This window comes from Rhincodon typus, chromosome 21 (genome assembly GCF_021869965.1).
Source record: "Rhincodon typus isolate 14 chromosome 21, sRhiTyp1.1, whole genome shotgun sequence".
NCBI lineage: Eukaryota > Metazoa > Chordata > Chondrichthyes > Orectolobiformes > Rhincodontidae > Rhincodon > Rhincodon typus.
In genome coordinates this window covers 6,632,521-6,660,363 of record NC_063352.1, presented here as the reverse complement: position 1 = coordinate 6,660,363, position 27,843 = coordinate 6,632,521, and the positions used below count along the sequence as shown (strand labels likewise).

At 42.8% G+C, this 27,843-nt stretch overlaps 1 protein-coding gene across 1 annotated transcript in view; it reads right to left on the bottom strand.

Moving 5' to 3' along the window:
• Positions 1–27,843, bottom strand: part of mapk8ip3 (mitogen-activated protein kinase 8 interacting protein 3) — a 183,946-nt gene that overhangs the window by 124,314 nt on the left and 31,789 nt on the right. The window contains exons 2-4 of the mRNA XM_048609668.1: positions 24,318–24,438; positions 19,358–19,428; positions 17,619–17,713 (exon numbers count right to left, since the gene is read on the bottom strand). Of these exons, the coding sequence (XP_048465625.1) occupies positions 17,619–17,713; positions 19,358–19,428; positions 24,318–24,438 (287 nt within the window). The remainder of the gene's footprint in view (positions 1–17,618; positions 17,714–19,357; positions 19,429–24,317; positions 24,439–27,843) is intronic.

The following is a 27,843-nucleotide window of genomic DNA, read 5'->3' as shown; positions in this document are numbered from 1 at the left end:
ACCCAATCCCCTACCCCCTACCCCATCCCTGTATTTCCCACTCTAGACACTGTGGGCAATTTAGCATGGGCAATCCACCTAACCTACACATCTTTGGACTGTGGAAGTTGGAAGGGGGGCAGGGGGGTGGTGGGACTGGAGCACCGGGAGGAAACCCATGCAGACACGGGGAGAACGTGCAAACTCCACAAAGACAGTTGCCCGAGGCTGGAATTGAACCTGGGTCCCTGGTGCTGTGAGGCAGCAGTGCTAACCACTCAGCCACCATGCCACCCATATTATTAAACAATGGCTCCTAGTTCTAGATTCTCCCACAAGAGAATACATCCTTGCCACATCCACCCGGTCAAGTCTCCTCAGGATCTTGCATGCTTCAATTAAGTCAGAAGACACTGGCCCACCCTGTCTAGCCTTTCCTCACAAGGACCACCCACTCATTCCAGGCATTAGTCTGATAAAGCTTCCCTGAACTGCTTCCAATGCTTTTACATACAGTCACCACTACTGAACACAGTACGTCAGATGCGGTTTCATCACTAGTGTTTTGTATATCTGAAGCATTCCCTCCGTACTTCAATATCCAATTCCTCTTGCAACCAACGATAACTATTCTATTAGCTGTCCTCATTATTTGCTGTACCTACATCCTAACCTGTGTGATTCATGCACCAGGACACCCAGATCCCTCTGTATCTCCGATGTCTCTACCTATCTATCTCGATCTTAAATACACTCAATGATTTGGCCCCCCACTGCGTTCTGTGACAATGATGAACACAGATTCAGCACTGAAGAAATTCCTCCTCATCTCAGACCTAAAGGGTCATCCCTTCACTCTGAAGCTGTTACGCTTGGGTCCTAGTGTCTCCTATTAGGGGAAACCTATTCTCCACCTCGACTCTAAGCAGCCTCTCAGTATTCTGTAAGTTTTAATCAGATCTCCACCCAAACCTTCTTAATCCCATCAAGTACAGACCCAGAGTCCTCAACCGCTCTTCATACAACAAGCCCTTCATCCCCGGGATCATTGATGTAAACCTCCTCTGGACCCAAACCAATGCCAGCACATCCTTCTTTAGACATGGGGCCCAAAACTGCTCTCAATATTTCAAATGCGGTCCAACCAGAGCTTTATACAGCCTCAGCAGTACATCTCTGCTCTTGTATTGGTAAAAAGTTGCAGCATGCTGCTATGCAGAGGGACCTGGGTGTCCTTGTGCATGAATCACAGAAGGTAGGTCTGCAGGTACAACAAGTAATTAGGAAGGCAAATGGAATTTTGTCCTTCATTGCTAAAGGGATTGAAATAAAAAGCAGAGAGGTTATGTTGCAGCTGTACAAGGTGCTGGTGAGGCCACACCTAGAGTACTGTGTGCAGTTTTGGTCTCCTTACTTGAGAAAGGATGTACTGGCACCGGAGGGGGTGCAAAGGAGGTTCACTAGGTTGATTCTGGAGTTGAGGGGGTTGGCTTATGAGGAGAGACTGAGTAGATTGGGATTATATTCATTGGAATTCAGAAGATTGAGGGGGGATCTTATAGAAACATATAAAATTATGAAGGGAATAGATAAGATAGAAGTAGAGAGGATGTTTCCACTGGCAGGTGAAGCTAGGACAAGAGGGCATAGCCTCAAGATTAGAGGGAGCAGATTTAGGAATGAACTGAGAAGGAATTTCTTCACCCAGAGGGTTGTTAATCTATAGAATTCCTTGCCCAGTGAAGTAGTTGACGCTGCTTCAGTAAACACTTTTTAAAAAAAAAGGTAGATTTTTTTTGAACAATAAAGGAATTAAGGGATACGGTGAGAACGCGGGTAAGTGGATCCGAGTCCGTGAAAGGATCAGCCATGATCTTATTGAATGGCGGAGCAGGCTCGAAGGGCCAGACGGCCTACTCCTGCTCCTAGTTCTTGTGTTCTTGTGTATTCTTCTCGAAATGAATGCTAACATTGCATTTGCCTTCCCAACTCCCAACTGAACCTACATTTAACCTCAAGAATCCTCAACTAGGCCTCCTAACTCATTTTGCGCTTCAGATTTCTGAAGTCTTTCCCCTTTTAGAAAATAGGCTACACTTCTATTCTTCCCAAAGTGCACAAACTTACACTTTTCCACACTGTAATCCAACTGCCACTTCTTTGTCCACTCCCCAAGCTTGTCCAGGTCCTTATGCAGTCTCCCCACTTCCTCAACACTGCCTATCCCTCCACTTACCTTTGTGTCATCCCAAACCTAGCAACAATGCCCTCAGTTCCTTCGCCCAGATCAGTAATATATAACATGAGAAGCTGTGGCCCCAGCACTGACCCTTGCAGAACTCCACTAGTTACCTGCTGCCATCCTGAAAAAGATCCCCTTATCCCCACACTCTGCCTTCTGCCAGTCAGCCAATCCTCTATCAATGCCACTACTTTTCCCCTAACACCATGGGCTCTTATTTTATTTAGCAGCTTCCTGTGCAGCATCTTGTCAAACGCCTTCTGGAAATCCAAATGGATCATGTCCACTGGCTCTCCTTTGCCTAACTTGCTCATTACCCCCTCAAAGAATTCTAACAGATTTGTCAGGCATGACCTCCCCTTGATGAAGTCATGCTGACTCAGCCCTATTTTACGATATTTTCCAAATACTCTGCAATCTCATCCTTAATAATGGGCTCTAAAATCTTACCAACGACCGAGGACAGGCTAATCAGCCTATAGTTTCCTGTACTCTGCCTCCCTCCCTTTTTAAACAGGGAGGTTACATTAACCATTTTCCAGTCCCTCTGGGATCCTCCCTGGCTCCAGTGATTCCTGAAAGATCGCCACCAATGCCTCCACAATCTCCTTCAGAACTGCGGAGTATAGTCCATCTGGTCCAGGTTATTTATCCACCTTCAGACCTTTCAGCTTTCCGAGCACCTTCTCCTTCGTGATGGTCATTACACTCGCCTCTGTACCCAACTCTCTTGAAGCTCCGGTACGCTGCTGGTGTCTTCCACCATGAAGACTGATGCAAAGTATCTGCTCAGTTCCTCCTCCATTTCTTTGGTCCCCATTACTAGTTCTCCAGCCTCGGTTTCAAGCATCCAAAGTCGTCTCTTGCCTCTCTCTTACCTCTTAATACATCTAAAAAGATTCTTGCAATCTTCTTTTATAATACTAGCTAGCTTGCCCTCATATTCCATCTTTTTCTTCGTTGCTGCTTTTTAGCTGGCCTCTACTGTTTTTTAAAGGCTTCCCACTAATCTTTGCTACATTGTGCGCTTTTTCTTTTGCTTTTATACTGTCCTTGTCTTCCCTTGTCAGGGATAGTTTCCACCTCCTCCCCTCAGTACATTCTGCTCTGTCCCCAAAACTGCGAACTTTTTACCTGGGCTAACTTTACTGACTTTTCCACTCGATGTGAAGGGTAAAATTTCCCATGATTAGTGCCATGCCTTTCTGATAAGCTCTCATTATTTCTTCTTTTATGCTCCGTCCTACCACGTGTTTACTGTTAGGGATCAGTATGCTACTCCCACCCACAAGTGACTTCCTGCCTTTACAGTTTCTCATCTAAACCCAAACTGCTTCCACACCCACATTTCCTAACTGGCATCCAGGAGTTCCACATGTTGCAGCTGTGGCACATCACTTGTCATCCCTGTCCACTGTGCTAATACTGTGATTAACAAACAGAGATAGCCCACCACATTTTACTAGTACCCTGTTCTTCCTAAATGTCTCCAAAGTTCAGCTCCAAATCAAAGTCATCCTGTAGTTATGTCCCAAGGCTTGGTTCATCTGTTTGTATCTGAATGCGCATATCATTTAAAACAAGGATCTTCACTTTTATCCTTCTATTCTTTACGCAAATTCTACTTCTAGCTGTTGGTTTACTCTTAGCTTCATTCTGTCTATTCCATCCTGCTACATTCTATCATTTCCTGCATTAATAACTTTCTCTTTGGTCTTGGCTCCGCTCCCTGACTTAGCATGCCTTCCTAAATTTGCCTTGTCCCCACTACTTAGGTTAAAATCCTCTCCAACTTCCTTAGTTATGCAGCTCCCCAGAGTACGGTTCCACTGGCACAGATTCCACTTTCCCCAGTAGCAGTGGCTCACAAGCAAGAACCAAATTTCGCCCATGCTAGCCTTTGAGCCATGTGTTCATCTCTCTCATCTGATTTGCTCTGTGCTACTTTGCATATGGATCAGCTATTAACAGATTATCACCTTTGAGGTTCTGCTTCTTTTCTCAGTGCCTAGATCTTGACAGAAAAACTGCCTCCATTCTTGTGCCAATGCCATTGGTGTCTACATGGACCACAAACAGCTGGTTCCACCTACACCCACTGTAGGTTCTGGTCCAGGCCTGCGCAGATATCCTGAACCATGGCACCAGGCAAGCAACACAGTTCTGTGGACTTGCACTCTTTTCTGCAGAGAACAGATCACACCTCCTTACTTATACCGTCCCCTAATATCACTGCATTCCTTCTTCATGTCCCAATCTTTGATGGCCTCCTGTATCACGGTGCCAAGGTCAGTTTAAATTTATCAAGTCTGCAACCCTCATCCAGGTCTTTCTGTCCCTAGCCACTGACAAAAGACCCTTTCCTAAGGGGTGTGGCTGCCTCCTGCTACAAAGAATACAGGGTAACGGCCCCTTTCCTGATGTATCATCGTTTCTCCCACTCAGAACGTGGAGCTGGAGCCAAAGCTGCTTGAACTTCTGCACCAAACTGGCAACCAGGAACTTCCACATGCTGCAGCTGTGATACATCACCTGTCCTGCCATCTTTAGCTTGTTCTAATTAACTAAAAGGTTTACAGGTCAAAGAAAGGGCCTGAACCCATTTCCCTTTTTACACAGATTCTGCCTAAAACGCTGAGTTGTTTTTGATATATAACTCACTTGCCCAGAGATACAGAAGTTGCACGAATTAGAGAAGTTCATACATGGACGTCAAGGATTTATTTTTATACTAACAATGTGTACTTGTGTAAAGCTGAGAAAAGGACAGATGCTGTCAAAGCTTTTTTTTTAAATCTCACACTCATCAGGACAACTCACATGAAATAGCAAAGAAAAGGGAAAACAACATTTCTACTCAGAGATGATATTGGTGATCTGTTGGAAAGTGGATTCTGTCTAGGTAGTGAACAATGAAAAAGGATTATTAAAAGATGATCAAGTATTGCAACAAAGAAAAAAGCACAACTGAACAAATTAACGTTACATGTGTTATGGCAAAAAAAAAATTAGCTCTGCATCTGAATCAGCGATCTCGCCGTCTCCCACAATAACTTCAGTGGAATATTAATAGAAACCGGTTTCACCAGGAGCTCCATGTCTTACTAAATACACAACTCAAAAATTTCCCGCTGTGTTCTAGGAACAATGTCTTGCAAGACAACATTTCCGGATAACAAACCAGCATGTCTCATTTCCCAGGGTTCTTACATTTCAGTGAAGAGTTGGCACATAATCTGGATGGCATTGGACTCTAGATTATTTTGCAGTAACATCCAAATAACTATGGCAATGCATTTGGAACAGAAAATATGAAAAGGCAGTGGGATACAGAAGCTGGGGCAGAGCTATATTAATCACAGTCTATTATTTGTGATTGGTGCACAATGCCCATTACCCTATGGGTGTAAAGTATTGCACAATATTGCTTAAAGAAACAGTACTGACCAAATGAGTTTGTTCCTTTACTCATGACATTACATCAGCTCCCTTCAAAGGGCAACCACCCCACTTAATGTAGCAGCAGGCAGAAGATCATACTGATACTGCACTACAGACCCATGTCCTTAGCCACTGGACATCAACAATCAAGTCACTGAGTCAGAGAGATCCACAGTACAGAAAAAAGGCCCTTCAGCCCATCCAGTCATGCCTGCCAAAAGCACACTAACTATTCTAATCCTATTTTCCAGCAGTTGGCCCATAGCGTTGTACACCTTTGCAGTGCAAGGGCACATCTGAAAACTTCTAAAATGTTATGAGGGTTTCTGCCTCTACCACCCCAACTGCACTGAGTTCTAGAGTCCCACCACCCTCTTGGTGAAAAACTTTTCCTCATCTCCTTTAAACCACTGCCCCTTGCCTTAAATCTATGCCCCCAGTCAGTCAGTGATCCCTCCCTCAAGGGGAGGAAGTTTCTTGTCCATGCCCGTCATAATTTTATACATCTCGATCATGTCCCCTCTCACCCTCTTCTGCTTTAGTGAAAACAGCTTCAATCCGTCCAGTCATTTTTCATAGCTAACACGCTGCAACCCAGGCCTGGTAAATCTCCTCTGCACCCTCACCAGTGCTGTCATATCCCTGGGTTCCAGAACTGTACATTGTCCTCTAACTACAACCTAAAACTTTATATACAGTTCCAGCATAACCTTCCTGCTCTTAAACTCTATGAATAGGCTAATAAAGGCAAGTATACCATATGCCTTCTTGAACACTTTATCCACTTTGCCTAATACTTTTGCATAATACAAGCCTAATACTTGAAGGGACCAGTATACATGCACAGCAAAAGTTCCTCTGAACCTCCGTGTTTCCCAGGATCCTGCCGTTCATCATGTATTCCCTCATCTGGTTTGCCTGCCCAGGTGCATCACCTCACATTTATCCAGATTGAATTCCACTTGCCACTGATCAGCCCACCTGACCATCCCACCTATATCCTCCTGTAATCTAATGCCATCCTCATCACTATTTACCACCCGATCAATTTTTGTATCATCTGTGTACTTACTGATCAACTCTCCAACATTCAAGTGTAAGTTATTTATATAAACCATGTGTATAAATGGTGATATAAACATTTGTATAAAGCATACATATCTCTCTCTCTCGCTCTCTCTCTCTCTCTCATCTATGTCGGTCGTTTATATTATCAGCAACTACAGCTGTATAATACCCAAGCGATTCACACGCAAATATGGGACCTTTCAATGCATGCTCCCAATGATGACAGTGGGAATATGGGATCAAACGCCAAGGTATAGTCAATCTAAGCACAACTTGCTTTGAGAACAGTCACATGTACTGAAGCAGCATAGTTTCAGACCACACAAATAACCTGCGAGGCATCACTGAGAATTCCGAGAATCTGCCTTCCAAAAGTCTAACTTGTAAAGGTACCACATGAGAAGTAGAATCAGTTTCTCAGCACCACTTGCCAAAGCAATGGTCCCATGGTGACTCCAACAAAGAAAACCACTGGTGCTTGGACCTTTTGTGGGCCCCTACAACACCCTGGTTGATGATAGTCACCCACCAGTAGAACTGTTTCATCTGGGGATGCACAGATCACAAACAAGCAGGATTTCACAGAGCATTTAGGACACACACAGTAGTAAAAAAAAACTTAAACATATGCCATAAGCACTTAGAAACATCACATCACTGTTAATATATATTAGAAGTCTAATCATCTTAAATTGTGCAGAGAAAAAGCATCCGGTTGCTGCTTAGAGAATTACTGTGATAGAGACATTGGATCAATGTTGGCCTTCACTATTACTGACACTGAAGGCCCAACAGTAGCCATCCCAAGCAGATCTGCATGAACCAGTCTCTTCAGTCACAACATATCCATCCTAATAGCTCAAGTAGATATTAAAAATTCCCACTGCACTACTGCCAAGGCAAGGAATTCTCAAAGCCAACATTTCTCCCTCAATCAAGCCCATCAAAAATATGCTGACTGCCGCCTCACCTCATTAGATGTTTGCTCGCTCTAGTTACTTTTGTGCTAGTTGCTGCGACAGACTGCACACCAATTGTTACAAAATTCCATCGCTAATTCATCTGAAGAAAACTGTTGCTTCTCTCTTTGGCATGGCCTGGCACTATAAAAATGCAAGTCTTCCGTTGTTTTTGCACTAAACCTTGGCAGCTCACACTGTTTGCAGTTGATCTGATGTCTGCAGCGGTTTTCGTCATAATTCATTTGCCTTCCGCTGCTCTGTGCATTTCTGGAAGTGACACAGTCTAGTACACCTGCCTAACTGTGATACATCCATCAATTAACCCAGGCACCATGTTTTCTGTGGAAAACTTCCCTGTATTAAACAGCTTGATAATAAATCAAAATCCTTCCTTTCATTAAACTGGTTTTATTCCAATCAGGAATAAATCACTTTCAACAGCTGCAGAATACTTTGTTGGTTTCACCCTATTAGACTTTAGCACGGTAAAAATAAAGTCAGAGTTTTCACTTACTTTAGGCTTATTTATACTCACATCTACAGCCTCACAAAGAAGATAGGAAGTATGTCCCATTATATTTTTATCTGCGTGCTAGGGTCCTCATCAGACAGCTTGGACAAAGGCTTAGTCAATGTACATTCATTAAACAAACCTCAAATGATTAATCAATAAATGCCATGATTAATCATAACACTTCAAAAATAAATGCAGCGATAGAAGGGACCTCATTGTTCCCAGCTTGGTTAGGGAAAGGGATGAGGCAAACAGCTTGCATTGGGAATAGAAAGGTTGAAATGACTGAGCAACAATTACCTTTTTCTCCATGGTTGGCGATGACTGTGGTAACACAGAAAACAGCCAGAACAGCCACAACAGCGCCACAACAGCACAGCACAGAGAGCAGGACAAGAAGAATACAATTAATCAACACAGTTCAAAGGTCACAAACTAGCACAACATATAGCCAGCTGGCCATCATTGAGAGCAGCCCCAATAAATGCAGACAAAGAAAAAGCAAGCAGTGCATAAACAATATTCTGTGGCAGAATGAAGGCACTAACGGAGCATGGCAGATCACAGACAACTGTTTTAATTTACCAGCATTGATGTTCAAATTCAACTTTCACACTTCATAAAGCTTAAATAGAACTAATCAAAATATGTATTACAAGTGAAATTAATTAATTCAGGAAAATTTGTTTCGTTGAGTAAAAATGCTAAGGTTACATATCACAGAACACAGTTAAGTTCACCAAATGTAGACTCTACACGGCTGAGATTTGGTTTCAATTTGAGGAATTGTAAAACCTTTTGATTGAGAGAGAAATTCTAGGGAACTACAGATCAGTTAGCCATCTGCTGTCAGAAACGTTTGAATATCTACAAATATGAATAGAGAGATTAAACACCTTGAAAGACTTCAGCTAAATTGAGAGAAATGATGATTCTGCAAAAGGTCAAACCTGACCAAACTATTTTTTTTCCCTGAAAGGGTGATGGTGAAATGGTAAAATAGTAAAATAGTCATAGTCTAACCAGGCCACAGAACTGCTCTCTCATTAGAGACTGATGGTTGGTGGTGGTTTAACTTCAGGATCACCACTCCTCAGGCAAGGGGACAGGTTTAGAAGGAGAATCCTTCATGGTAACATCAGTCATTGCAGTGGACAGGGCACTATCTGCATATGTTATTTGTATGGAATTCCAAAGGCAACCGATAAAGTCCCTCATAATAAACAATTTGCTAAGGTTGAAGGTGATGGAACTGAAGACAAGTTACTGACCTGGTTACAAAACTGGTGAGTGGCAGAAGACAGAGTAGAAACAATGACAAATACTCAAATTGGCACAGGAAGTGCCCAACGGTGTACCACAAGAATCTCTGTAAAGCCTTAAATATTATCATTTTTATTAACAACCTGAATGATGGGACAGAAAGCCAAATATTCCAGTTCACTGATGACACTGCAAGCAGTGTGGATGGAAGCATGCAATTACAAAGTTAAAGATAGATGCGGACAGTTAAAGTGAATGGGTAAAACAGCAGCAAATGGAATTCCAAGTAGGTACAAGTAAGGCATCCACTATGGACCTGAAAGGATGGATGAAAGTACTTTTTAAGAAGGCATAAAACTAGAAACTGTGGAGGTCAAGAGAAACTTGGGTGTCTACCTGCACAGATCATCAAAACATTGTTAACAGGTCATCATTATAAAAGCTGATGGAATGCTGGCCTCAAAAATGTAGAAGAAAAGAACACAAGGAAGTAGAAGTAATGCTTCAGCTACACAAAACCTTACTGAACCACAGTGGAAAGAGAGAAGGGAGATTTGGGCACCACAAATTTAGGAAGCTTATCATAACCTTGTGGGGAACACAATGTAAATTTACCTGAAAAATACCAGGACTTCAAACATTACAAGGAGAGATTACAAAGGCTAGAGGTGCATTTGCTGGAATTTAGAAGGTTCACGGGTGATTTGATTCAAATTTTCAAGATAGATGAACAGAGTAGATAGAAGGAAATTATTTCCAAGGTTAGAGTGTGAAGCATTACAGGCCAGTCTGAAAAATTAGAGTCAGACCTTTTGGGAGTGAAAGTAGGAAATATTTCCAGAGAGGATGATACAAGCTTAGAATGGTCTTCAACTAACATCAATTGCTTTTATCTCAGTTGTCAATTTGAAACCTGGGCGTGACAGATTTTTGTTAACCAAAGTTATTCAGCAGTACAGCGGTTTTATGATGTTAGCTCGTAAATCAGTCATGGCCCCAATCTATAACAGAGTCAAAGGATAATGACCAGACCTTGGGACAAATCAAGTCAAAGAAAACTGTAGATGCTGGAAACAAAAATGAAATTACTGGAGAAATCAATAGATCTGACAGCAATCAGTGAAGTGAAAAACACACAGTTAATATTTCAAGTCCAGTGGCCTTTCATCAGAATGGACATCATATTCTGTCAAAGGGTCACTGGACTCAAAACATTAACTGTTTTTCTCTCCGCAGGTGCTGCCAGACCTGCTGAATTTCTCCAGCATTTTTCAGATCTTGGGCAAACTTTGCACAACGCAAAAATTCCAGAAGCCTTTACTGCAATATTAAAACAGCATTTCATGACAATAGCCCGTGGCATGATTAGGAAGTACCAAATTAGCTACTAAAACACAGCGCACACAAGCAGATGATGTATGAAGATAATATCATGTTTATGGATGGAACAACCAAATATCTTCTTGACTTGTTATTGCGAGTTGGAATCATTTGCAATTACCAAGCATAATCTCTGATAACCTGAGGCTAATACGGGCAAACTGGATTTGATATGTCTTCACAGTTAGCTCCTTGACGTAACTAGGGGAGTTGGTGGCATTGTGGTACTGTCACTCGACTTGCAATCCAGAACCCCATGCTAATGGGCCGAGGTTCAAATCACACCACCACAGAAGGTGAAATTTGAATTCAATAACAGAGTGGAGTAAAAAGCTATCTTAATGTTTGTTGTCATAAAAACCCATCTGGTTCATGTCGGTTAGGGAAGGAAATCTGCAATCTGATCTGGCCTATACGTAACCCCGGACCCACAGCAATATGACTGGCTCTTAAGTGCCCTAATAAATAAATTCTGGCCTAGCCAATGACATGCACATCCATGAACACTTTTGGTTTTAAAAAGTGAAGACACAGAGGTATGTGTCAAACATGATGTCTCATGTCGGAGTCTCATGTTAATCATGTGATGCTGAGCTAAGGTTCAAAGTATTAGTAGATCCTACTTTATTAATCTTGTTCTTATTCTAAATTTCTTAAGTTTTGTTTTGAATTTAGAGTTTTTATTACAGTGCCCCTTTAAGGGTTGGCTCTTTTTAGTTCTTTGATTATGCAAACAAGTATAAACAGGGACTGTTGGAACTGTAGTGGTTGGGACCAGGTGGGCCTCTGACTTCAAGATCTTTGATTGGGGTTGTTAATCCAGGCCAATCAGGACCCTCTGGCTGATCAATATTAACAGGGGATTTAGAATCTCCTCAGTTGAGGGAACTGACTCTGAGATGGCTGGCCACATCCAGTGTATTGTGCACAAGTAAATAAAGGGGGACTTAGTGATGGGATACCAGCCTTTGTGCAGATATTTCAGAACACTGGACAGTTAGTTGGTAGGAGGCAGATATATGCATTAGTTAAAATGAAACTGGATTTGTACCAGGAGTGCTGTAACCTGCAATGCTACAGACCAGGTGCAGCTAAGTCACGTTACAATGGGCACCTACAGAAGATTGACAAATCATAGAATCTCCACAGTGTACATTCAGCCCATCCGAGACCACACTGTTCCTCCGAACAGCATCCCACCCAGACCCACACCCCCCCTACCCTATCCCCATAACCCTGCATTTCCCATGGATGATCCACCTAGCCTGCACGTCCCTGGAGAGTGTGGGCAATTTAGCATGGCCAATCCACCTAGCCTGCACATCTTTGGACTGTGGGAGGAAACCAGAGCACCTGGGGGGGGGGGAAAAGAGGAGTGGAGAATGTGCAAACTCCACACAGACAGGCACCCGAGGGTAGAATCGAACCGGGTCCCTGATGCCAGGAGACAGCAGTGCTAACCACTGAGCCACCATACTGCTTGTGATGGGCCAAGTGTCCTTTTTTTTTGTGCTGTAACTTTTCTTTTGTTCCAACCCGTTCCCATCTCCAATTCAAAGTTTTCAGATGAAAGGTGAAATCCGAAATCTGAAAATTATAGAAGGACCTTTGCAGCCTTTTCTTTTCCCATTTTGACTGCCTGGTGAAGTTTTCGTAATATCTGGTACACGTGGCCAGGCATATTTACTGATGCAACCAACATCACTGTCTCAAATGTTACATTCACCCCAACAAAGTGATTCATCACATATCAACCAGGCGGACCATCTGAGTGATATAACGTTTGTTTCAGATGAGATTAATCCTGTAACAGATTCACTACGGTAGATCTTACTTGTGCTCTGGGCTAAGACAGTCATCTGTTGTCAAGTCCCATGACAAAAATTTGCTTGCAGGGATGGCAACTCATTCTGTGAATCAAATTACATTAGTACTTGGCACATGTGCTATGGAAATGCTGGGGTCAATGCTGGAGGCAGTGTCTGACACTAGGTATCAGCTTCAAGGATGCTCTCCAGAATTGTCCTAACCACCTTGCCACATTGCAAGTCAGTGTTTTTAACCTTACATATAAAAAGTACAATCTGCACCTAACAACTTCTTAAGGTTATCTCACACTGTGGACAATGTACAATCCCAATTCTGTCAATGTACTGCAGAGTATTTACTTAATTGTTTAAACATGAACATAATCTAATCCAACTGAAGTTGACAGAAGCACATTAGTCAAGATGCCTCTGGTTAATTTGTGACGAAATGTGGAATTTAGACAAAGCAACTTAATTGGATGCTACTGACAAGTTGTGCAGAAAGTAGCAAATTAAATTTCTTCCCCACTAAATGTTTATTATATTGGCAAATCAAATTGAAATCACCAAACCCATTGTTTATTCTTCTTATACTTAATAAACAATGCTGTCAATCATTCTACTCTAATTTTGTTAATTAGACAAAAGCAAAATGACACAGATACTGAAAATCTGAAATAAAAAAAACTAAGAAAGCTGGAAAATCTCAGCATGTACGAGATGGATAGAAACAGCTGTTCTCCCCTTAGTCAATAGGGAATAATTTTAAAGTGAAAGGCAGGAGGAAAGGGGACATGTGATGAAAAAACTTTTTCCACACAGATGTAGGAGTCGTCTGGAATGCACTGCCTGGGAGGGTAGTTGAGGTGGGAAACCTCTCAACCTTTTTAAAAAAATCTGGATGAGCAGACAAAAATGTTATAACAATCAAGGCTATGGGCCAAGTGCCAAAAATTGGGACGAGTCCAGATGAAGGATAGTTTTTTTTAATCATTGCAAATTAGTGGGCTGAAGGGCCTCTTCTATATTGTATGATTCTAGATGATTCTAAGTCAGGCAGCATCTGATGGAAAGTCACCAACCCAAAACCTTAACTCTGCTTCTCGTCACCAGTGTTGTCTGAACTGCTTGTCCTTCTTTTGGTATTCTTATTGCAATGAGATTCCAAGCTTAGTGGTGAAGTACCAATCCTTAAGCAGTTGAACTACACAATGCAGTATTCCATATGTCTGCCTCCCAACTTGCTAACACCCAGTGTCCCACGGCTCTCTTTTATAGGTTGCCCAAAGCACTTTACACACGTCCTTCAACCAGGTAACCTTAACCTTGATGACACCATTAGCAAATACTCAGACACATACACATTCACAAGGCTCCTTGTCTAAACACTGTGCTGTTCGGAGAAAATTTTGGAGCGTGAAACTTTTCCACCAAAAGGAGTGATGTCCTTCTCATTCCTTTGTGATATAGGTGGTGTTGGGAGCAGCTGTGCTTATGTTGAAGGTGACCTGAATTTGGGGCTTGGTCAGTAAATTAAATAAGTTATAGGAGTACGAGAGTGACGAGACATAACTGGAACTAGTGATGTTAAAGGACCAAGTGATAAGCTGAGGTATCATTTTGAGTTAAATGTCTGAATCAGAGTTGAGAAAAACTAGATGAATAAGAAAGAGGATACGATCTCTGTTGTGTTGGGGTACAGTGGCACATTGGTCGTGTCCCTACCTCTGGGGCAAGTGGTCAGGGCTCAAGTCCCAACTGCCACAAAGACGCACCATAACTTGTCGAGAACGTGTTGATTAAAAATAACCTCTAACCACCATTACTGTGAGGTTAATCTCAGGCCAGCTCTGGAGTCCGCAAGAATGAACAGGTGACTTCATAGAATCCCTGCAGTGTGGAAACAGGCCATTTGGCCCAACAAGTCCACACTGCCCCTCTAAAGAGCATCCCACCCTGACTCATCCCCTATCCCTGCATTTCCCCATGTCTAATCCACCTAACCTAAACATCCCTGAACGCTATGGGGCAGTTCAGCATGGCCAATCCACCTAGCCTGCACATCTTTGGGCTGTGGGAGGAAACCCACGCAAACACGGGGAGAACGTGCAAACTCCACACAGTCACCCAAGGGTGGAATCGAACCCGGGTCCCTGGCGCTGTGAAGCAGCAGTGCTAACCACTGAGCCACCATGCCACCCGTTAATGCTAGCAATGCAGGCAAATTGAGGTGCTCAACTGTACAGCAGTGCGTGGCACTAAGTCACAATGAACAGCGAGCTCCTGGGCCCTCCTTCTTGTGGAGGGCACCTGGCAACTTTACAAGTCCATGTCCACGTTGGACAGCTACGTAACTGTGCTGCATGCGTTTTTTCCTAAATTCACTCACAGGACATAGGCATTGCTGGCTGGACCATTTATTGTCCATCCATAGTTGCCCTTGAGAAGGCATTGGGGAAGTGCCTCCTTGAACCGCTGCAGTCCACGTGCTGTAGGTCGGCCCACAATGGCCTTAGGGAAGGAATTCCAGGATCTTAACCCAGCAACACTGAGGGATTAGGGATTAGGGATATATTTCCAAGTCAGGATGGTGAATGGCTTGGAGAGGAACTTACAAGTAGTGGTGTCCCCACTTTTGTTTTTGTGATTTTCATTTCCAGTGCATTCATCAGTTTTCATTCTCATTTCCTTTCTAATCTAAAAAGGACATTAGTGAACCAGATGGCTTTTGCCAACCATCAACAATGGTTTTTTTGCTGAATTCAAATTTCACCATCTGTCTTGGCTAGGTTTGAACCTAGAACCCCAGGGCATTACCTATATCTCTGGATTAATAGTCTAGCAATAGTAGCACTAGGTCATCACCTCCCTCTATTAGGTGGATTGTCTTGAATCCTGCAGCAAATCTTCTGGGATCACATTTCCTCACAACGTGAGGAACACTGCAGTCTGGGTGACCACAGACATGGGGCTGGGGGGCCTTGAAATTCCACTTGAACTTTAATATCCTTGCACAGAGTGTGCATATCCCATTGGACACAGATTACTGTTTGGATTCTGAAGGCACCACTGTCCAATCCCTCACCAGATCTTTTTTGGCCTAGTTCCTACATCAATCCTTGATCCATGCTGGGCTTCCAGTTTTCAACCAAGCTAGGGGTCAGAGGGATGACAACTGAGACTGCCCTGGTTCAGCAACGGCATTGTCACCCATCAGTGATAAGGAGGAGGGTTCAATCCTCAGGTCAGAAACAAACTTTGATCTTCAAGCTCGGAGCATTACTGAAGGAATGCATCAGAACCTGAGGCGCTAAAATTCAGATTAAACTTCTGTCTGCATTCTTGGGTGGTGTACAGGATCCCAAGGCATTATTTAAGAAGGGACAGGCAAGCTCCTCCAGTGTCATAGACAATATCGATCCCTGAGCTCTCTAATTCCGTCCCTAAACCTCTCTCTTTTCTCCTTTAAGAACACTTCTTTAAAATATAACTTAAAGACTATGACCATCTGACCCAATATTGCCTTAGGTAGCCTGGTGCAATTTGTTTGGTAGCCCTCTGGTAAAGCATTGAAGGTATTTTGTTGTGTCAGAGATACCATATAAATGCAAGCTGTGTTGTTGGTCAAATACATGCCAGATACTTGGACATACATCCCACTCCTGTTTCTGGGATTTTGTAGCAGGACAACTGGCTGCCACATTTCCTATATTCCAACAGTGGCTACGCTTCACTGGCAGTCAATACCCAAGGACATCCATCACACTCCTGACTTGTGCCTTAAAAGATGGTGGACAGGCTCTGCGGGGTCAGGAGGGGAGTTACTCACTACAGGATTCCCAGCCTCTCACTGGCTCTTGTTACTGCTAACAGTGCATTTTAAACGCTTATCTATTTACATCGGCTAATAGTTGGGATGTACTTGGATCAATGTAATAAACAGCAACATTTCTGTAACACCACATAAAAATTGTGCACCCCTACATCCATAACTGCTCAAAGCCAAAGCCATTCTTTAATCATCCAGAGGTTACCCGAACAGTGATGCCTTAAATTGATTGCCTTTTACTTCTGTCAAAATGAACCCAGTTCATTACCTCCCTACAACAGGGCTAAGACCATGAACCAAACAATATGTCATTTCTTATTTTTGATGGAAGCCTACTCCCCACACACAATTTCCCCTCCAGCTTGACAATTTTGGACACATCCTCCAGCAGCAGATTATTTGAGAAATGGAGATCATGAAAATGTCTACATTATCCAGACACTTCTACATCTCAAAAGCATTGATCACACCTGCCTCAGTTCTTGACTCATACAAACGTGTCATTCTGGAGAAGATTTTCCACCTATCACCATATGATTCCAATGTGGAAATGATAACCAGGCAGTTTCTACAATGAGCAACCAAACCCAAACATTCACTTGGGTGTAAAAGTGAAGTCTACTCCTCTGTAATACATAATCTTGAAATTGCATCATGCATAATTCCACTCAGGTCCTGTTAGTTGTTCCTAACAAAACTCTCCTGAACACAATCCTGATATAGTAATGACACTCAGGTGATATCATTGCATGACTCATTATTGATGTAATGGTCACGTGAAAATGACCCAACACCACTGCAATACTCTGCCGGTAAATGCTGAGAGTACAAGATCTCCTGCTGTCTGAATTAAACACAGTCTGCAACATAAATCTGTAACAACAGATGAGAAAGCAGCTTCTTTCAGTTTGATTCTGCTGACTGAAAAGTTTGAAAACAAACTGCATAATCAACTAGTCAAACATTATTCTCATCGAGTCTCAAATCGGGTGAGCCACAGGATTCTTCACAGGTGTAACACCACTTAACATAAAATATAGGCTCCACTATCATCATTAAGGCCACCGTCTGTAAACCATCAAGCACCTGCAATCTACTCTGGCACATACACGTGACTGAACACATTCCTTACTTATTCCTCCCAGTCATCGTTCCGTCCGATTGGGCATTCCCCCCAACTTGGTGCATCTTGGATCGTTCTATATGTTCCACGTAAGTCTGTATCATCTGAAAGATAGAGCAACAAGTTAGACAGAGTCAACGAAGAAAGGGTAAGTAAAGTACATCTGGACAAAACTGGTAATTTTTACTATCTCAGGGCTCCAACTAGATACTGAAGTAACCAGTCTGTGCTACAATGCTGGGCTATAAAGCAGCGACAGGTCCAATGAATGCCCTCAGGAAGAGTGGTGGCCACATGGTGGGTCCAGATTGATGTGGCTAATCACACATTCAACCTGCACAGTGTAGGCTGGAGCTATGGAGAGTAATGGAGGAGGCTCCAATAGTCTTTGCTACACCTTGCTGACCAGGAATCACTGACTAACCTGCTGGAAAAGCTCAGCAGGCCTGGCAGCATCTGTGAAGAAGAAAAAGAAATCAGAGTTAACGTTTCGGGTCTGGTGACCCTTCCTCAGAACTGTTCAGATGCTGCCAGACCTGCTGAGCTTTTCCAACAACTTCTGTTTTCTTTCCTGATTTACAGCATCCGCAGTTCTTTTGGTTTTTATTCACTGACTAACCTATCACTGACACAGGTTGGAAGGATAAACAGGTTGTCAATCAATCAATCTAAAATGAAAGCAAGTTACTGCGAATCTGAAACAAGGAGGAAGTCAGCAGGTCCAGCAGCATCTATCTGAAGAGTCAAGAGCTAAAAGGTTTCAAATCTAATATGACCTTTCTTCAGTATCGGACTCGAAACGTGAATTCCCTTTGATCAATGACCGGGGGCATACATTTAAGGGTATGGGACAGAAGGTGTAGAGAAGATGTGAGGAGAAGTTTTCAGCCAGAGATTGGTGGGAATCTGAAACTCCCTGCCTGCGAGGGTGGGTGAGGCAGAGACCCTCATCACATTGTAGAAGTATTTAGATGTGCGCTTGCAATGTCAAGGCAATGGGCCAACTGCTGGGAAGTGGAATTAGAAGTTAGATGAGATAGCAAGAACTGCAGATGCTGGAGTCAGAGAACACATAGCATGGAGCTGGAGGAACAGAGCAGGCCAGGCAGCCTCAGAGGAGCAGGGAAGTCGACGTTTCAGGTCGGGATCCTTCAGCTTTCCCGCTCCTCTGATGCTGCGTGGCCCACAATGTTCCTCCAGCTCCACACTGTGTTTTTAACTGGCATGAACATAAATGGTCCAAGGGGCTATATGATCTTATGTTTCTCTCTCCATAGATCCTTTCCTCCAATCCCTGGCTGAAAACCTTTTCCTCACATCTTCTTTACACCTTGTTTCATACCCTTAAATATACGCCCCTGGTGGTTGATCAAACAGAATTCAAATTTTGAGTCCAATACTGAAGAAAGGTCATATTAGATTTGAAACATTATCTCGGTTTCTCTTTTCAGCTGTTGTTAATGGGCACATTATAAACACACCTTCCTTGACCATCAAGTCTGGGCGTGAGGCTCAAACTTACAGCCTCTGACTCAGAGGCAGGGACACTACTCATTACGCCACAAGCCCTCACAAACATCAAACCTCAAGTATCTTGGGATAAATATCAATTTGACCTGGGTGTATGTCTGAGCCCATGATGATATTTAGCCTCTAGCCTGGTCTCCCCCAATGATCCTCCATCAGAACTCAGCTCATCATATAGGATCTGTTTATTTATGGGCATACTGATTGTCTAGCCTCTTTACCTCAGTGTGCCGCAGGTGTAATGAATTATATTCCTTCTTCATGTCTGCTTCCCGCTCCTCCAGTCTGATAACTGAAATAAAGGACAGAACACAGCCTGAACATATTGAAAGAATCCAGTTTAATAAAAATCAGATGAAACCTAGCAACATAGAAACGAAGACAGAATTCTTACAGCAGAAAGTTCAGCACAAGATGAGAAAAACAAAAAAACAGTACTGCTCCATTCTTTCTTGTACCAAAACAGAACAGAGATGTGTCATGCCTGTGAGAAACAGGACAATTCAGCCAATTTGTTCAGTTTTGATTATTTGGGTTGTTTTCAAATGACATTCAAAATACCGTGGACACTGAGGGGACTCACTGATATATGAAAGATAGAATTAATTGCACGTGCAGTGCGTTTTGTAAAGTTTATGGTATTTTCTCAGATGACCACTGCTGGCACCTTGTAAAGGTATTTGCCACCTTCAGCAGGATATGGTACTGGGCAATGGTTGTTTGAGGAATTTCACTGCTCCTTTGCCCTTGCTTTAGCTTCTGCATATCTAGTGGTTAGTGATCAAGGATATACCACTGTCCAGTATCCACAGAAGAGACACCAGTCTTTAAAAATAAGATTTTATGCTGATTGCAACAAGTACAACTACATTTGGTCAGGTGCAATTACCACTACCGCAAGCAGCTAATATAAATACATCTGACCCCCCCCCCCAAAAGCCAGAGTCCACCCACAGATCACGTGCGACATCAGTAGAAGAGCTCAGTAATAACATAAGAGGTAGCAAAATATGAAACTTTGCCATTCTTTTCACTTTTGTTCAGTGATTTTTCTTGCAGACCTGAATTCTTCTGTAGACCAGTCATAATCATGCTGCTTTCTTTAAAAAAAAAAATTCACAGGAACTAGGCATTACTGGCTGGGCCTTTATTTATCGCCAATCTCTGTGACCTTGAGGTGGTGGCACCGAGCTGCTATCTTGAACCACTGCAGTCCTTTTGTATCTGTAGGCCCACAACGCTGTAAGGAAGTTGTACCTAAGATGGCATTGTGTGTTGTGACATTGTACACTTTTCATTGTACTCCGTACTCGAGTACACATGAAAACAAAACCTAAATCCAAAATGCCCAGAAGGAAGGATTTCTTCTGAACGCACAAGGATTAGCACGTATGCGTTGTGGCTTCAGGTAATTAGAATTATATTCAAACCCTTTCGTATATACTCCGGCAGTATGCAAATTCCTATAGATGAGCTGCACTAGCTTCAAATTCACATGGTGTTAGATGACGCATTTTGAACTGAGCGAATATCTTGGCTTATGAAGCAATATGTATTGTAACCCTTTCATTAGCTCATTAACAGCAAGGAGCGCAGCGACTCAAGAGTTAATGGTTCACATCCAGTGAAACTGACAGGAGCTAAGAAAAGCTGGTATCTGTGCTGGTGATGGGATGGGAGGGGGAGCAGATAGATGCAGAGGCAGCCCACAGAAACAGAGCAAAAAGGGTGGGCAGATAAAAGGGATCGGTGATAGCAAGCCAGGGAAGGAGGAGCAAGATGGGTGATAACGAGGACTGAGTAGTCGAAGCTGGGTCAGCTACGGTGTGGCGTGAGAGAGATGGAAGGGAGGTGATTGTGCCCTAAATACTGAAATCTGTGACAAAACTCTAGCAGAAAAGTGTATTATAAAGAGAATTGTCTGACTACAATATGCTAATAAAATGCAGCATCCACAACCTCAGGAAGTGATGCATTGTCACATTATCTTGCAGTCTCATTGCAAGATAAAGTCATACCAATGTAAAAGCAAAATACTGTAGACCCTGGAAATCTGAAATCTAGCACAAACAGAAAGTGCTACAAGATTAAAGGCTGAAAGATTAAGGTTGATTAAAAAGCTCCTCTAGGATTGTTAGTGGGGTGGGGGGGACGCAGTTAGTGAGAGGGCAACATGCAACACAGAATTCAATGAGTAATTAAGTTGGAGGCAAGTTAGCGAGTAATTAGGAAGACAAATAGAATGTTGGCTTTTAATGCAAGGGCTGTAAAAGTAGATTAATTTAGGACACCTGGTCAGCATGAATGAGTTGGACCAAAGAGTCTGTTTCTGTGCTGTACAGTTCTATGCTTATGACAACGCATTGTTGAAAGGACATCTAGAGTACTTAAGGAGGGATATGCCAACATTGGAAGCAGTTCAGGGAAGGTTTTCCAGGCCGATTCCTGTGTTGAAGGAGCTAACTTATGAGGAAAGGTTGAGAAGCTTAGGTGTGTGCCTACTGGTGTTTCGAAGAATGAGAGGTCATTTTCTGAGAACATGTAAAATTCTGAAGGGGACTTAACAGGGCAGATGCTCAGAGGAGGTTTTCCCTCCTGGGAGATCTAGAAATAAGGGATAGAATTTAAAAACAAAGCAAAGCAATCTCCCATGTAAGATGCAGTAGTCTTTTTCCCAGGGTAGAGGAGTCCAAAACTAGAGGGCATAGGTTTAAGGTGAGAGCGGAAAGATTTAAAAGGGCCCTTTATCACGCAGAAGGTGATACATGTATGGAATGAACTGCCAGTGGAAGTGGTGAGGTGGGTACAGTTACAACATTTAAAAGGCATCTGAATGGATATATGAATAGGAAGGGTTAGGGGAATACCGGCCAAATGCTGGCAAATGGGACTAGATTAATTTAGGATACCTGGTCAGCATGGGCGAGTTGGACCAAAGGGTCTGTTTCTGTGCTCTACAGCTCTAGGACTATGAGAATTGTTTCCTGCTCCAGTGGGAAGTCAGTCATTGAAAATATTCAAGGCTGAGTTGGACTTTTGATTGACAGGGGAGTCAAAAGTTATTGGCCACTGGTAGCAAAGTGGAGCTGAAGCCACAATGTGTTTAGCCATAAAACTTATTGAATGGTGCTGCAGGAGCGAGGGACCAAAGTGGCCCACTCACGCTCCTAATTCTTACCATCCTATAAATTTGAACTGTCAGATGCACACCTACTGGGTTCAAGGTGAGCAGAACTGAAAAGTTTGTTTCTTTACAATGCAGAGTCCTGGGACATCTCCTGCCAGCAACATGGTCTCCAGTTGGCAAAACAATAGGTGGTCCCATCATGGCTGCCATCCATCTTTGGCACTGTTATTCTGCAGGCAGCTCCCACCTCCTGGAGGCTGACTTGATGCCCGATCAAGGCATCAACATCTCAAAATAGCACAGGATCAGGAGCTGGAGATTGTTGGAGCTCAGACTATTGGGCCCACTTGAAAAAAACCCAGGCTGTCAGCTCACTTTTATTTAAACCAAGAAATACTCCTGCAATGCTGCTACCTCCCAGTCAAGTACATCTGAGAATAAACAAATTGGTTTGAGGGGTTCCGTGCTATAATAATAGCTTGGAGTTAACTCTCAACAAAAGGACTTCATTTGTCAAAGGAGCAGCGCTCCAAAAGCTTGTGATTTCAAATAAACCTGCTGGACAATAACCTGTGTCATGTGACCTCCGACTTTGACCACCCCAGACCAACATCGGCACCTCCACATTCAGTTTAGCAGTCACCGTGTTTACCTACATACAGCCAGATTTCTTAATTCTTGGGAAATACCTCACCTTCAAGGTGATGTAAACAGCTACATGTGTTTGTACAGCACAGCTTGCACAGAGTAGGATGTTTCCTCAGAGTCCAACACGCCACACATTAATCAGACCACCGCAGCTCCACACTTGTCATGTGTGATTGGGACACACTCGCCAGTCCTCCTCTGGGGTCTGAGCTCCGAGCTCCTGTAATCCAGCCTCTACCAGGACAATTGGGATATCCTCTCAATGTCTCACACACCAACCTGCTCCAGCACTCTCCAACCTGGTGCCCCAGACTCCATTCCCAAAAAAGCCTCCGAGCCCATTAATCAGAGGACCAGAAACCAAAAGGAAACATTACAAAGAGCCCACAACTTAGAAACTGTAGGATTCCAGGAAATACACTCTTCCGGATTTTCCTGATCTCACCTCAGACCTAACTGCACGGAACTCAACTTCAGGTCAAGATCCAAGCCAGCGTTCCCACCACAGGTTGAAGAATGTTTATAAGGCAGTGAACAATTTTCTTTGGCAGGAGGGAGATGCAAATCCTCTCGCTAGCTGGTATTATCTTTACTCCAGTGAAGAACACAAGCATCTGTGCCTGGTACCCCAACACTCACAAAGCCCATCAACCACGCTCACTGACTCACACTGTATTCTAATCTGCAAACGTCTCAGAATTGAAATCCTTATCCTGGTTTTCTAATATATCCATGACCTTATCAATCTTTGGAATTCTATCGCTAAGCATGTCCACCTCCCTCTCTCTTCCTTTCAGATGTTCCTTGCATGAATCTCTTTGACCAGGCTGCCAGTCACCTGTTCTAGTATCACTTCGCATGGCCCACTGGTGTGGGTGGGGGTGCAGGCCATGTGTGCGGGCATGCGTGCGGTGTGCGCGCACATGCATGTGTCTCTTAGGACATTTTAGCAATTTTTTTTCCCCTTCAATTCATTAACAGGATGTAGCTAGGCAAGAATTTAATTGCCCAGAAGGCAGCTAAGAGTCAAACACATTGCTGAGAGTTTGGTCTGGAGTTAGATGTAGATCAGACCAGTAAGGATGACAGATTTCCTTCCCTAAAAAGGACATGAGTGAACTAAATGGGTTTTTAAAGTTGACGATAGACAGTGATTGCATGGTCATCATTAGGCTGGCTTTTTAATTCCAGATTTTTATTGAATTCAAATTTCACCATCTTCCATGCTGGAATTGGAACCCATGATGTTAGAACGTAAAGCTGGCGTTCTGGATTATTAATCTAGTGACATTAGCAATACCATTACCACCACATCCCCTTTAAGGCTGATATAAATGCAAGTTGTTTTTGCTGAAGCAGGCTGGCCCTTTACGGTTCTCCATTGATAGAATGCACTCTAAACTTACGTTGGTCTGCATAGTTCTTAGATTTGAGTTCCAGCTGTCTGGTCTGTAGCTCCAAAGACTCCACGTGTGTCTGAAGTTCCTTCTTCTCCTGTTCCAGTGCATCTTCAAACTCGATGAATTTCTACACACATAGATAAGGGAAAAATGGTAAGAGTGATGGCAGCGGCAAAATAATCATGTTAAAAGCCATTCAAATGGTTAAAAAAACTTCTTTAGCAAATTAGAATTGCTGGTTTCCTCTTAGCATATTGTAGAATGGTTTGTAGAAAGTATATTATAACTTAGTGATATTGCATTATTTTATTCAGAAATAACACCCATTATTTAGGTTTGTCAATGAAACACATCAAATATTCAAACTCAAAAAGTCACTAGAGAGAATGTCTACTGAATAGCACTCAATGCCCTAGCAACCACATTGCTACCTCTGAACAGGAGACCTGAGCCAACCAATCAAAGCAATTCACACTTTTACAGCCATGAACAAACAGTGTTAAAACCAGCTTTACATATTTATATTTATATACAGAAGCTCTGAGAAGACTAAAACATGTCTTCTATATAAAACCTTTATTCCTGTCTAATGATCTACCTTGACTATAAAGATATGGGACTTCTATTCGCTAATTTCTTCTTAAATTCCAAAATCAATAAGTTGGAGATGCACTAGGTATAATGTGCCCCAAAAGGCTGGTCTTTATGTACTCAATAGTAATTACACCATTGTGTCCATGGGATAATTATAATCAATGCATCCTGTAAATATTTTGGATAACAGTTGTTTCACAAAACATATTACGATGTGTAAAAGTGCTTGAAATAAAGTCGTATACAATAAAACAAAAATATATAGCATGCAACCTTTACTCTGAAGAGATAAAATGATTATCTTTAAAGTTTCATGCTTTAACTTCAACTTCTATTAGTATGACCTTCTTTTGTATTTCTATTTTCTTCGGATGCCACTGGCAAGACCAGTATCTCATGCCCATTCCCAGCTGCCCTTGAATTCAGTGACTTGTTCAACAGTAAAGGGCTAACCACATTGCTGTGGGGCTGGAGTCTGATGCAGGCCAGGCCAGATAAGGATAGCAGATAAACCTTCCCCAAAGGAGGGTAATCAGTGAAACAGATGGGTTTTCTTCAGAATTTAGAAGGTTAAGGGGTGATCTGATCAAAGTCTTCAAAATATTAACAGGAAAAGACAGGGTAAATAAACTATTTACAGTGGTTGGGGATTCTAGAACTAGGGAGGGCATAGTCTGAAAATTTGGACCAGACCATTCAGGAGAGATGTTGGTAAGCACTTCTACACGCAAAGGACAGGAGAGGTCTGGAACTCTCTTCCACAAATGGCAATGGATGCTGGATCAGTTCTTAAAGTTTAATTTGAGACTGATAATTTTTGTTAAGCAAAGGTTTCATGGGATAAAGTCCAAAAGCAGGTATATGGAGTTAGGCCACAGATCAGTCACAATCAGAATGCTGGAACAGACTCTAAGGGCTGAATGGCCTATTCCTGTCCCTAGGTCCATCCTAACACGAGCTTCTCATTCCAGATTTTATTAATTAATCAAATTCAAGTTCTACCAGATGCCACGGTGGAATTTGAACCCACACCTCTGGAGTATTAGCCTGAATTGCTAGCCTAATGACATCACCGTGATGCCACTATCACCCCCACTATAACATGACACTAATATCTTTCATAATCAAAACATTGTAAAATGTTTAATAAAGTATGATATCAGAAGAACCTGCAGCAGTGTAACAGAAATACAAGCCTGTGGTTGCCACACTGCAGATAGGGACATACGTAGGATAAAGTAGGTTGACTATCTCAACAAAGAGGGCCCCTTAAACAGGAGAGGTACGGAACGGTTTTTTTTAGGCACTGTCAAATACATCACTACAAATCATGTTATGAAGTGCTGCGTGTAATGTGAAGTGGCCTCATCATAGATTATAAATTGGGACTTGGAATTTTAAAGCATCTTGTCCACCATCTCCAAATTCACCCTTCCACCATCGACACACAGCAGTAGCCAGATGCACTGCAACAACTGACTCTCACTCCTTCACTAGAGCCTTGCAAACCCACAAACTCTACCACAGAGGGGGACAAGGGCAGCAGATCCATGGGAATGCCACCAACTTCAAGATCCCCTCCAAGCTGCACACCATCCAGACTTGGAAACATGCTTCCGTTCCTTCAGTGTCGCTGGGTCAAATGCTGGAATTCTCTCCCTAACGGCATTGAGGGAGTCGCTACACCACAAGGACTGCTGTGGTTCAAGAAGGCAGCTCACCTAAAAATGTAAGGTGATGCATTTTGGGATGACTAACAAGGCAAAGGAATTACATGGAATGACAGGACCCTAGAAAGTATAGAGGATCAGATGGACCTTGGTGTGCATGTCCATAGATTCTTAAAGCAGCAGAGAAGGTATTTAAAGGTGGTTAAGAAGGCATATGGGTACTTCCCTTTATTCATCAAGGCATTGAATACAAGGGCAGGGAGGTTATGACGGAGCTGTATATTACGTTAGATAGGCCACAACTGTATGCATGATACTACTGGATGGATGTGACTGCAGTATAGAAGGTGCACAGGGGAAATGCAGCTGGAGTGATTGAGCCACGGAGAGACACAAGATAAGCTGCAGTTATTTTCCTTCATGCAGAAGGGGCTTGGGGGAGTGGGATCTGATTGTGGTTTTTCTCGTATTCATTTGTGGGACATGGGCATCGCTGGCTAGGCCAGTATTTATTGCCCAGAGGGCAGTTAAGAGCCAACCACATTGCTATGGCCAGACCAGGTAAGGATGGCAGTTTCCTTTCCTAAAGGATATTTGTGAAACAATGGTTTCATGGTCAACATTAAACTCTAAATTCCAAATTTTTATTGAATTCAAATTCCACCATGGTACGTTTTGAACCCAGGTCCCCAGAACATTACTTGGGTCTCTAGATTAACAATCCTTAGATAATACCACTAGGCCAATCACCACTTCTATTCTGTGATTTTACCACCACTACGTTCTCAACAGCAATTAGGAATAGCCTAACCAGTAATGCCAAAATCTCTGAATGAATTAAAACAAACAGATTTCAGTGTGGGCCACGATGGGGTTCAATGAATGTTATTTCATGGAACCATCACCAAGGAAACAGGCCTTCTGGAGAGGAAATGGGGAAGTTGAGAAATTAGCAAAAAAAAATGTAATTAATGTGTATCTGACATCTATCAAGCTAACACGATTTACTCTCTGCAATTATAGTTCATTAATGCTCAGATGTCATTTACAATTACTTCCACAACATGGCTGACACTTCCATAGTTGTATGAAATATATAACGATTTTTTAAACAAACTATTAGTGGAATGTTGATGAGATAGCAGGAACTACAGATGCTGGAGAATCTGAGATAACCAGGTGTAGAGCTGGATGAACACAGCAGGCCAAGCAGCATCAGAGGAGCAGGAAGGCTGACGTTTCGGGTCTAGGCCCGAAACGTCAGCCTT